The 12,369-nt window shown below is 41.9% G+C and overlaps 1 protein-coding gene across 1 annotated transcript in view; it reads right to left on the bottom strand.

Annotated features, from left to right (window-relative positions):
- Positions 1–12,369, bottom strand: part of LOC307242985 (putative E3 ubiquitin-protein ligase HERC1) — a gene marked incomplete at its 5' end in the record, with an annotated part of 47,654 nt that overhangs the window by 28,424 nt on the left and 6,861 nt on the right. The window contains 27 exons of the mRNA XM_080017634.1: positions 88–171; positions 322–561; positions 709–876; positions 1,950–2,045; positions 2,125–2,222; positions 2,337–2,501; positions 2,874–3,004; positions 3,121–3,355; positions 3,513–3,633; positions 3,726–3,920; positions 4,078–4,325; positions 4,675–4,720; positions 4,802–4,865; positions 4,955–5,243; positions 5,949–6,123; positions 6,514–6,640; positions 6,860–6,974; positions 7,279–7,452; positions 7,751–7,969; positions 8,073–8,276; positions 8,627–8,759; positions 9,588–9,740; positions 10,000–10,224; positions 10,365–10,490; positions 10,855–11,020; positions 11,660–11,794; positions 12,152–12,323. Of these exons, the coding sequence (XP_079873760.1) occupies positions 88–171; positions 322–561; positions 709–876; positions 1,950–2,045; positions 2,125–2,222; positions 2,337–2,501; positions 2,874–3,004; positions 3,121–3,355; positions 3,513–3,633; positions 3,726–3,920; positions 4,078–4,325; positions 4,675–4,720; positions 4,802–4,865; positions 4,955–5,243; positions 5,949–6,123; positions 6,514–6,640; positions 6,860–6,974; positions 7,279–7,452; positions 7,751–7,969; positions 8,073–8,276; positions 8,627–8,759; positions 9,588–9,740; positions 10,000–10,224; positions 10,365–10,490; positions 10,855–11,020; positions 11,660–11,794; positions 12,152–12,323 (4,304 nt within the window). The remainder of the gene's footprint in view (positions 1–87; positions 172–321; positions 562–708; positions 877–1,949; positions 2,046–2,124; positions 2,223–2,336; positions 2,502–2,873; positions 3,005–3,120; positions 3,356–3,512; positions 3,634–3,725; positions 3,921–4,077; positions 4,326–4,674; positions 4,721–4,801; positions 4,866–4,954; positions 5,244–5,948; positions 6,124–6,513; positions 6,641–6,859; positions 6,975–7,278; positions 7,453–7,750; positions 7,970–8,072; positions 8,277–8,626; positions 8,760–9,587; positions 9,741–9,999; positions 10,225–10,364; positions 10,491–10,854; positions 11,021–11,659; positions 11,795–12,151; positions 12,324–12,369) is intronic.

Here is a 12,369-nt window from a genome sequence, read left to right on the forward strand (position 1 = left end):
AAACAGACATTTCATTTTTTAGGCACATATTTCAGATAATACACAATGTTATTGCTGTATCTCTCTTTACTAGGGCTTTCTAAGTACCTTCTCTCCAGGGTTACTGCTGTAGAACAACACACACGGGTACAGTTCGGTTGCAACTAGACCTTCAAATGCCAACTTTGGCTCCTGGCAGAGGGGACAAAATATTGTTTTGTTAGATAATACAGCAGCGCATGCTCTTAATAAATCTGCTCTAGTAAAACTAGTTAATCCTATGAAGAACATTTTTCCAATATACTGTAGTTCCAAAGTTAAGGAAACCCTTCCCAGACGGACCGCGTCATTTTTGGCAAAAGAGATATTGCGGGCCTCCATGTCCAGGATGCAAGTGATCGTATCGCCCTGTGTGAATGAAGGCAGCGTGTGGACATGCTCCCCTCCGTGGTACAGGCTTCCACTATAGGCGCGGTAAAGCCACATGTCAGTGGTGGTGTGGTGGTTGTAGTCCGCAATGGGCCAGCGTGATACACCAACACATGTGCCCTCATTTCCTTTGTTTTCCTTGCCAATTTTGAACTGAATTTGGGAGAGAAATCGGGTAAGAATATACGCAAAAGAATAGTGAAATGAAAGACAATCCTGCACTTATATGAGTTACAGTAATTTAGGAAAACCATTCATTTGAATGATCGTCATAAAAAAAATCTGTTCATTGGTTGTTACCTTCCATATGACACATCCAGAGGTGATTGCATTGGTCGCCAGGCCATAACCTTTACCCCCTGTGCCGTGGGAGAGGACGTTCCCACTCTCCAAAGTACAGCATAACAGTTTGAAGGGGTCAAAGGAAAAATCCTCAAAAGGAATACATTCGTAACCTCTAGGATTACTCTGAAAAATTCAAGTCACAAGCAGGAAATACTATGAAATGTTTATGGCATTAAATATACAATACTACATGCCACCGTTAAAAAAAATAAATTGCAACATAATCAGAGATTAGCAGGACTACCAAATGATTGACAAGGTGAGTAGAGTAGATGAGTAGAGTAACAGATAGTAGATTGGCCTGAAAACAGCTTGTAGGCTTTGTGCCATAAGAAAAAATATATACAGTGGTACTTTGACTCACGAGTTTAATTCGTTATTTACATAATGCTTATTTAATTCCGTGACAGAGCTCGTAATTCAATCTGCTCGTATAGCAAAACAATTTTCCACATTGAAATTAATTGAAATGCCATAAATTCGTTCCAGCCCCCAAAACCCCCCCCCAATTTTTTTTTGTTACGTGTTTTTCAATAAGAAAAATGTATTTATAAATAACAAATATTGTATAAAAACGTAATAAAACAGAATCGCTCATATTTTTCTATGATTTCATGCTTTAATTAAATTGACATCATCTGCTTCTTCTTCTCAGCACTTGCTTTCTTAGGACCCATGGTTAGAAATCTTTTTTTGGAAAAGTAACTGCACAAAAAGCACAAAACGCAAGCACAAAACACAAAAGAGATGCTTCCATGGTCAGGTAACCGCGTGAAGTGAAAGAGTGAGACGTGGGATGCTGGCCGGATTCGCTCGCCACGCAAACTAGTGGCGGCAACTGAAGCTCGCTCCTCGTAACTCACATCTTTGCTCGCAAATCAATACAAAAAAAAAATCGATGGAACGATGCCTCATAACTCGGAAAACTCGTATGTTAGTGCACTCGTAAATCAAGCTACCACTGTATACTGTATTTCAACTTAAAAAATGTAAACTTTAAAAAAGTTAATTAGCTAATTAATTATGGACAATCATTTTCCAAGTATGAAATGTAATTTGATAAATACAAACAAAAAAACATGTAGAGGAGAATAAATGTGTGTGAAATGTGTCTGAGATGCCGTATAGTATTTACTTTCTTGAGACACTGAAAACACAAGCTCAAGTTTACAAGATGTTTGTACATACAGTATTACCTCTTTGTGTCTTTCATCGGTCACCTCGTGATTTGTTTCATCTAACGGCTCTTCCCACATACAAATGGACATGAGTCGAAAGAGTTTTCCAACAATCTAGAAGATGGAAAAAAAATGAATGTACTCCACATAAAATTCAATCCATGTATTGAATTATATGAAACTAAGCTTGTACCTGTTGAATGTGAACTGGCTCAGTACAAGCAGGCAACACCCTTTCCAAAATATGAAAGGCGAGAAGTTTGGTTCGGAGGCTTTTCAAGTGCGGGAATCCTATAAAACAAAAAACATGGAGGGATGTAAAATTATTTCTCTAATCGTGACTACATAAATTCAAAATTATGAGATGTACGCAGAAGCTGCCAGAGATCATTCATGTGCACTTACCAAGAGAGCTTTTATTGGAGATCATGGATATAAGTGGATTGATCCACTTCTCAGCGGAAGAGTTCATTTTAATCACTCTCAGTGACAGCGTACGCCTCAGAATCACCAGGAAGTCTCCCAACTGAGACTCCACCACCCGGCTGGTGTGGAGCACCACCCCTTTCCCTACATGGAAGTTAATGCTTTATTGACCTTGTACCCATACATAACCAGAATTATAAAAATAATGTCCATACTCTGTTAAATATTACATATATATATAATTTGCTTATGGATATCTTTTAATAATGTATTGCTTATAATGTGTTTGTAACTATATTTTTCCTACTTCAGATTACATTACTATTATTATTTATTTCTTCCTTTTTGGTTTTGCACAGCCTTCGGAGTTTATTATTTCACTACACAGTGCTATGACTGCATGTGACAATAAAGAATATCGAAATCTTGAATCCTTTACTTTCATTTATGACGCAAACTCCACTGTTTGGCTCTGGATGAAGAGGGATTCGTAAAGTCACTTTAACTTTGTCTCACCATCTTGTGAGTCCTCGGTGATCCCCCTCTCGGCTGCCTGCTGGTACGCGTTCAACAGACTCTGCAATTGCTTGAACATCACTTCCATTAGAACTATAGACATGTCCACAGGAAGTGCTTTCTCATACAAGCTGTGGGGAAAAGACATATTGCCATTTGATGGAAAAAAACCAAAATGTGGTTTCTTCTTATAAAAATAAAATAATGACATGTACAATGTCATGGCAGTGATGACACAAGGTCTCACCTTGCCGATAGTGTCAATATGTGGAGAAGGCGAGCACAGGCTAGTTTGATAGACCCCTTCAGTAGCACGGGGGCGGGAGATGAAAACAAGCTCTGGTTCATCAGTACACAGGTGTCGTCCGCCAGCATGGACAGGATCTCAAGGATGCCGCACTTGATAACCAACATGAGCTCCGCGGGTTGGTACCGGAAGTTCAGTGCAGACACAATAACTAAGAGAAGGTGCTGACATGAACCTAGAAGTGATCGGGAGATCCAAATGGGTTAACGGCACAAACTAATCAGAACAAATTGTGCAGAAACTTATCTCTATGATAGGAAGTGTATTGGATAGAAATAAAAGCTTGTAAAAAGAAAATGTTCAAGAGATTTGGAACACGTGAACCTTCTTACCTTTATGTTTTCTTTCCAATGAGACCTTCTGTCTGAGGAGATGCACCACCTGCTGGTACAGGTTGTGAGCTGCAGATCTGAGGTCTTTTTGTGTGCCCAAGGCGGCAGACTGAGTGCCAGACTGATTCAAGAACAGAGGGATTAGACTATTTTCACATGAACAGAAATATCTCAAAATGTCAAAATCAAATAAAGATTAGGAACAAAGTGTACCGCGTAATGCTTCATTTTGGTAGCGCCAGGCTCACAACTGATGATGGTTGTTCCCAGATCAAAGCAGCCAGAGAGAAACTGCAGCTGCACTGACTGCATCAGGCCAGAGAAGTGTGTCGGTGCTGTGGTGTCTCCATTTTTCTCCTCCGTCTCTGACAGAAAGGACGATATTTGACGCAGGGCCTCAAGACGTACCTGTCACAAAATAAGGCAAAAGGACAGGGTTCAAACTGCGCTCGATTAAAGGATAGGTTCACGACGACAAGGTGTATTCAGACCTACAACGGTATGATTCTTAGTTTGGTTCATTAAGTATTTATAATCAATTAGATGATTAATTAAGAGTCATTACCTCAGCCCGCTGCTGCTGATGGACTAAGGCTTTGATAATGGCTCTGGGGTCAGCCTGATGACATGTCTCAACGCCCGGAGACTGAGCGGGAACAGATTGAATCAGGCCTTCTCCCAGGAAGTTGGAGAGCTGGCTTAGGATGTCCAAGTTGTCAGTGCCACTAGGAGCTATGGGGGCAGTGGGGCTGATGCACTGGCACAGCCGGTCCCAGGCGTTTTTCATAATGTCCAAAGAGCACAAAGGCAGGCCTGAACAGTACAAAGCATGGAGAAGACACAGTCAACAGAACAGTCACGTTTGGTTTGCTTTTGATTGATATGCAATTTTGCATATCAATCAAAAGTACATTCAACTTTTCGTATATGTGGATGCAATGCATGAAATCTTCTCTTCTCAACTACAAAGAAAATGTTGCCAACCTTACATACATTGTGCAATTAAATCCACAATTTTCTTTCCTGGTATTTGTGTTTAACCTCCACCTTGCACTGGATCTCTGATCTCTGGTCTTTTTTTTCTTCTTTAAAATGTACATCCACCATCAATATCTTTAAAGTGATTTTCTCTTAAGCACAAGCAAAATCCAGCACTACTCACCCATTTTACTTTTGAAAGATCCAGGAGATATTTGGGGCTGATCTTGCTGTATGGGACCAAAGACATATTAATACAGGGAGCCAAAGTGTAGTGCAGTATGTACAATTTTCTACCATGCAGGACTTGCCTGTTTCCTACTTTCAATATTTATCTTGAGTTCAGATGGAGGAAGAGATTCAGCTGAGAATTTCCTAAAGGAATATAGGTGCATTGAAAAAAATTAACTAATTAATGAACATCAATTTTAAATGGAATAGGCAACCTCATTTGGAAACCCTACCTGACTTTAACGTCGGCAACCTGTACATTTTCCCAATGACTGGGCTCGACCCATGCAGGACTAACACCCAACAGGAGAAACAGACAGCGGGACACCACCAGACGACAGGCATCCTGGAAAGACAGGCCTTCCAGACTCCCCAGCTTCTGTTTTGGTTGGGGCTCTCTTTCTAGGCTGCTGGGGCTTTCCACGTTGTTGGGTATGTTGGATGTGCCAAAAGACTCATACACTGTTACATTTTGCTGTAGCTGCATGGCCTCCCGGGTGGCCATGAAAGACTCTAGTACTTCTGTAGAGAGCAGAGAAACGCTTAGGTTTATGTGAGAGCGCTATATATATATATATAGAGATATACTACAAATGTTGAGTTAATACATGTGTTATTTTATTGTTATTTGTCCATGTGAGTACATTGTAGCAAGAAAAAAAAAAAATCTAAAAAAGAAACTAGAATAAGGCCTCGATTACACTTAATTTTCGTGATGGCATTTTACAGGTTGGAACACAGGCCTGGCGTCCAGACTTGACTCTCAAATGGGAACTCCGTAGCCACATCTGTGTTTGAGTTGCATGTTTGCGCAAAATATATAGCATATTTCCAGGTAAAATGGCCCTGTGTACGAGACGAGGCTTTCTGTTCTTTTTGTTAAAAATATTACGTCGTGGTATCAATACGTTGAGGAGCACACAGCGGAGGTGAGCATTCAACTCGAGTGTTACGTGGGGGAAATATATTTTGAGCAGTTACACACACCTACACAACCATCTCCAGGGCCTGGAGTGTGGTTTTAAGGTCATCATGCAACATTGTGCGCAGATCGCTGTCGATGCACATAATGAAATCCAAATTGCATCCAATTGCAATGCAATCCTGACCACCTCGATATGTGATCTGGCTTATCGAATTGCAAATCCCATTTGGGAATGTCCAGACCTGAGATGTTACCAAGGCGTCATCGATTGATAGAAATTAGCCAAAGATAGTGTTTTTTACCTGACAGGTACATTTCACTGTACACTGCAAATGTGTCTCCGTCCGGCGACGTCGATGCATCCGTGGGGGAGTGCTGATCCCAATGACCTCCTGCCAGCAGCAAAGGATCTTGTTGAATCTGCCCTCCTGAGGAGTCCACGTCCTGGCTGTTCACACTTTCAGACGCCTGAGAGCTCTGCAGGACAAGGGAGGCAAAGACCTTTAAGATCATTGTATCATATTTTATCATGCAAGCATCAACATGTATTCAAGCTATATATACTGTGTGTGTGTATATATATATATATATATATATATATATATATATATATATATATATATATATATATAAATAAATTATAGCTATAGCAATTCCGCACTCCATACAGAATTTAATACCCTTCACCATTGCCATTTTCTCATCGGGGATAAAATTATACTATATACATATTATATTGCCCAACTATATTATTATGTAAGATTTTCTGATTATATTTGAATAAATAAACTGGACAGCCAAGCCATTCAATTTGTCACATATTTAATACCCACATCACACATTACAGTATTTATGGCAATTGTATACCTGTGTTGTGTCAGTCTGCGTCTTTGAACGGGCTGTGCTTCCCATAGAGTCTTTGTGGGCCAACAGAATACTTCTGATTTTATAGACCGTTTCAAAGATACCTCTCAGCATCTCAGAGGGTTCATACCTAGAAAGGACAAAATAATTATCATTGTGCTATTGTTAGGTTATAGATTTGTAATCACTTTAGAAACACTAAAGCACATTCAAAAAAACACCATTATAGCTTAATTAAACAGTAAAACCCACCTTCAAGCTATCACATGATATAACACTCATTAGAAGTCTTAATATCTTTGAAGGGTCACCATTTACAGGATTTAAATGCTTGGTTTTTGTTTCTCACCTGTCCTGCCAACAGGCCTCCTCCAGCAGACCAATGTGTTTGAGAAGAACAGCTAGGACGCAGTGACAAACTGTCTCTGACAGACAGTCACCAGAAGAACCTCCACTCTCCCAATCTGTTTTCTCAAAAAAAAAACACGGCTTTATGAGGAACGTGCAGTCAGACAAATAAAAATTTCCACAGAGAATAAGAATTTAACTTGCATCCTTAATTGTGAAAAAGTGGAAATTGTCAAGGATATACTGATGTGAAGCTTTGGTGCTCAATATCCTTATTTTTTTACAATATAGTTTTAATGCATAAATAGGCAGTACAACAAAAATAAAGCTAAGAAGTTGTTACAAACTTAACTTTACAAACTACAGACATCCATTCAGACACAGGCCTACGAATGTGTGCACACACCCACACAAACATACCCCTGCTGATAGCATAGTCCTTCATCTTTTGCCACAGGCCATTGGCAGGTTCTTGGGAGGAGCCCAGAGCCAGATCCAGCAAGGTGGTAGATTCCATACTCTGTCTCAACTTTGCAAGCCTGGTGTCGCTACTCCCCAGTAGCACCATGTCTGTCAGCCACAACATGCAAGACTCTGCAGGTGAGGATATAATACACATGGCTGCTTCAGGTAGGTCTAGGAAGACCCATGACTGGTTATGGTAGGTCTAGATATTTTTTTAGTTTTTGTTTTTTTTTATTGGCTAATTCACTTATAATATCACTTGGAAAATACATTTGGTTGGTAATCACTGTTTTTAAAAGTAACTGATAGGAGAGGCCATGAAAAACTGATCCTCCCACTAATATATCTGAATCATTAATTCTAAATAAAAATTTCAGAAAATTTCTAAAATAGAATTGATGACCAAAAGCATTATGTGTCACTCTACCCAGCTGTTCAAAATCCATCTCTGGGCCGTTCCTGAAGATGGCACTTGAGAGCCAAGGTTCTGAAATGTTCTCTGCTGAGGAGGGAGCCGAGCCCTGCAGCATCCCACCAAGGCAGTGGCCAATCACCAGTGCAACCGACCGCTCCAGGTCAAGAAGCCATAGCCAGCTGCTATCATCTTCCTGGTGTTCAATCGATGGGGTTGTCCCTTCACTTGTATCTACAAGTCAAGAATGCCATTTTTATCGATACAATAGTTTTGGTTGCAATAGCTTGAGAATGCCAAAAGAATTCTCAGTTCCAGAAGTCACAGTTCCACTGACCTACGCACGTTTCATTGGTATATGTCACCAATTCCTGCTGCTCCAACCAGACTGTGTCAGGTAACACCCGGTTGAAGCTGTTCAGTTGCTCAAGGAGGGTAAACAGATGGCTGAGCAGGGGTCGCCCCACATCTAGGGGCATCAGCAGCAACGAGTGCACCACCTGGCTCAGCAGGCTGCCCGCCACTGATCTGTATAACACCACTAGGGGGGACAAGTAAAAAGAGAGGAGGGGCAGTGAGATTATGGTGGTGACAATTATATGAAGGAATAAGAAACAAAAGACCACCTTTAAACCTCAAACACAGTTTCCGTTTTAAAAAAAGATTTCTGCATTTCTATTTCCTTCTTTATGTGTCATTCACTGGGTTACGATGGAAAAAAAGCAAAATGGACCTGCAAAACAATCAATTTAAGCAGATTATTTGTAGCTTGCTTGAACCAGCACTAAAGCGCAGTCTGTGTGCAGTCTTTCTCAAATATGATGAATGGCCAGTGTTGTGTATTTTAGCTGTGATTTAAATCTCAAAGAGCAAATAGCTCTTAGTGCTTACTGTGCAGCTTGCAAATAATGTTCTTGTCCAAGGAGCTCTCCTTCAGCAATGCCGTGGACCTCCTCAAAGTTTCACCAGCATAGGGAAGCAGCATATTTAAGTGATTCTGGAGCAATCTTATACTGCAGTCAGCCTGAAGAACAGTGACACAGGAGACATGTCACACCTCAGTCATCCAGTAGCAGAGGAAAAAAATAGAAAAACAGTATCGGTCCATTAATAACTTAGACACAACATCATATACAGTATCCAGCCCCAAAAACAGTTTCCACGTGTTATTTTCTCAAATTCAAAAATGTCAATATATTCAAGTGGATTCCCCCACCACTGATCTTCAACACATTGTACATCACGTCAAATAAATAGGACAAGGCCACTCCTCTAGACTTGTTAGAGAGCCTCTCACTTGTTAAGAGAGGTTATTGTGGTGTCAACGTTTCCTCACGGGTTGAACTTGATGCTCATGGTTCAACAAGCTCCAAAGAATTGCACAAAAAGGGGCCTTTACGGAAGAGTGGCAAGAAAGAAGCCCTTGTTGAAAAATAGACGTGCCTTTGCCCATTAAGTAAATGAGAAAAATCACTTGGGTGATACTGCAAGGTTGTGATAGATAGTCTCGTGGTCTGATGAGCCTAAAGCAGAAGTTTTTGGCTTGAACACTGTGGTAATGTGGTATGTGTACCATAAATCTAACAGTCAGCCAGGTAACACCATCCAACCGTGCAATGTGCTGGTGTTAGCATCGTGTGATGGGAATGCTTTTTCAGCAGGACAACGACGCAAAGCAAGCTGAAAGAGCAACGCTGGAGTGGATTCAAATGAAGAATCGATTTCCTTGAGTGGCCCAGAAACCGAACTGTAACCCCATCGAATGTCTGTCAGTCTTTTAGGTGAAAACAAGGGTTGGGGCTGAACGCTTTTTCGAAGCACCGTAGGTTGTACGGCAATTTCTCTGGCGTACCTCAGAGATGGTGTAGTTGGAGCAGTGGGCAAACAAGTGCTTATGTAGAGAGGACAGTAGCTGATGAAAGTGAGAGGGAGCGTCGGCCTGTGTCTCACTCAGACCTGACTGCTGCTTGTCGCTGTTCTTCTCCAGCTCACCAAGCGCCTCCTCCTACACACACGCACACACAAAAGCAGAATGGAGTCTGAATGACGTAATAAAAATGAATATAAATATAAATAAATAAATAGTCAGGCACACGAAGCATCAAACAACCGGCGCACAACCTCTCTCTCGCACTAGCAAAATAACGTACGCAAAATTAATATTTTAACATTTTGATTTTATTTTATCGGCCAGGATGTCAGGCAGGCTTCACATTTCCCAGCCTCGAAATATTCGAAACAGGCAAGCTGTCCATGCCCAGTACCGTGTAGAAGCCGATGCTGACGAGCAGCGTTGTGAGCAGGACCTTTGCCAGGGGCAGATGGTCACAGGCCTCGGGGAGTCCGGGCGAGGACGATGGCTCCTCGGTGGCGGCACAGCCTGAGGAGTGTCCTTGAGCAGTCAGCTCACCAGCCGAGCTGTAGCCAAGGAGAGCTGCCACGTGGCTTTGCTCCTGGAGGCTATTCAGTACCATGTCCAACTGTAGACGCTTGACGTGAGGAAGAAACAAGCTTATATTAATGACATGATACCGGCTCAAACCGTTTGTGTTGGTGACGGTCTGGCTGTGTCAAGATTATCAGCCCCAAGGACATTTGAGTTTGGGACCCGCAATTAGAGCAAATGTACCTGTCCTTTGGAAAGGTTTGTCCAGCTCACAGGGCCCTGAGGAAGGAGGGAGTGAAGCAGCTCTGTTCTTTCCCTCAGAGGAGGCAGCAGCAGGGACGCCCCGACAGACAAGGTGCTCATTACCGCCTGTGGGCACAGACACAAACGGGGACACACAGACACAGACACACACAGACACGCACAGACACGCACACACACACACACACACACACACACACACACACACACACACACACACACACACACACACACACACACACACACACACACACACACACACACACACACACACACACAATTTCCACTTTTGTATGAGATTTATGTGACTAATATGAAAAGGTAGAATAATGTACATTTGATTTTATGCAGGTTTTGTATGTATGATAAATGTATGAATGTGAAACTGGGCATTGCTGTCGAAAATCTAATGAAACTATTAAGTGAGTGTCAGCTGAAATAATTGCTTCACAACACAGACGGCTTTGGTTACCTGTTGTATGGACTCCGGAATATTGCAGTCTATGAGCCTAAAAAGCATGTTTCTGAGAGGCCTGGCCTGAGCCCCCAGCACTGCAGCACCAGTGCCACCAGTGTGGGCCAAAGACAAGTGGATGGAAAGCAGCTTCATAACCAGGAAAAAAAAGTGATGGTGTTCCCTGTGGAACAAAATAGGAAAGATATACTCTCAATCTGTGCTTAAAAGAAAACTTTTCAATAGCTGCCAAAGCTTGACCCCAAGCTTCGGCAGCACCAAGAGCCCCCAGCTTTTGGGTTTTGAAATGGAAAATGAAAAACGTAAACCTCACTCAGAGAATTTGAGTATTTTTTATTTCTCCTCCAGACAGCGGTGCACCGTGTGCACATGCCGGTTCCCAGCTCAGGTGCCTGTCTTTTTATTTTAGATCTATTTAATTTGGGTTTTTTTCTTACATGTATGGAACACAATTTTTAAACACAACTGAGTTAAGGGACTGTCTCGTTTCGTCCCCTTCCAAAAAAACCTGTGTCCCCCTTTTCAGGAGAGTGGGGACACAGGTTCCCGTTGTCACAGCTGCCCATTGCTTTCCGTTGCTATGGGACTTAATTTAGTAAAAACTGGACGTTTTTGTGTAAATAATTTACTTGTAAATAATAAATCCTGCACTTCTGTAACGGGGACACTGTATTTTCCCCCCCAGCGATCGGCGATTGGAATTTTGCTCAACCGCCCAAGCCTAATAGCTCCCCTTTAACAAGGCACCGTTCACTTCTCCCTTGATGTTCGACGCCCCTAGGGTAAAACGATGAAATGGCACCTTTTGGACAGGAATGGGGCCGCAACCGAGTCCTCCCCAATGCCGTCATAGTACTGTTCGAGGAACGTGCGCAGGTAAGTAAAAGTGCTTTCTTCCAAATCCACGCAGAAGGGCCGGTGCCATGCCACCAGTTGCCTAACAGGAAAAAAAAGTGATTGTTCCTAATACAAATCAAACAGCCATATCCAAGAATTACAGAGGATTTCTGCAGCTAAATTATGGATGGAATAATAACAGCTGGAATTTGCTCATGATGGACGGCCGTGACACAATGACATAGACACACCATGGATTACGTTTAATTGCATACAGAGCTGAAATATGTGTGGCCCATTTTTCTTCCTTTGGAACTGAAAATAAAAAATAATTAATCTATTCCATAACCAGTGAAGTTTGGATTACCGCGAAAAGCCTATTCATCCATCCACAACATCAAGACTAAAATACAGCTTCGCATTATAAATTCTGCCGTGCTCCTTCAAGGTTTTTTACCTGTCAGTGGGAACTGCAGTCCAGGCCAGGCTGTGGGAGGTCCCAGCTGCAATTTGGTAGACAGACACCCCTTCTAAACCAATCACCTTCTTTGGTTTGGTAATTGGTGTGGAAGTGTGACCCTGCCCACACTGGCCCATGGCATTGTTCCCCCAGGCATACACTTCATTCTCTGAGAGAGGGCAGAATTAAAAACTCTTAATTGCTTATAATGACAT

Source organism: Zeus faber (genome assembly GCF_960531495.2).
Source record: "Zeus faber genome assembly, chromosome: 17".
NCBI classification, from domain to species: domain Eukaryota; kingdom Metazoa; phylum Chordata; class Actinopteri; order Zeiformes; family Zeidae; genus Zeus; species Zeus faber.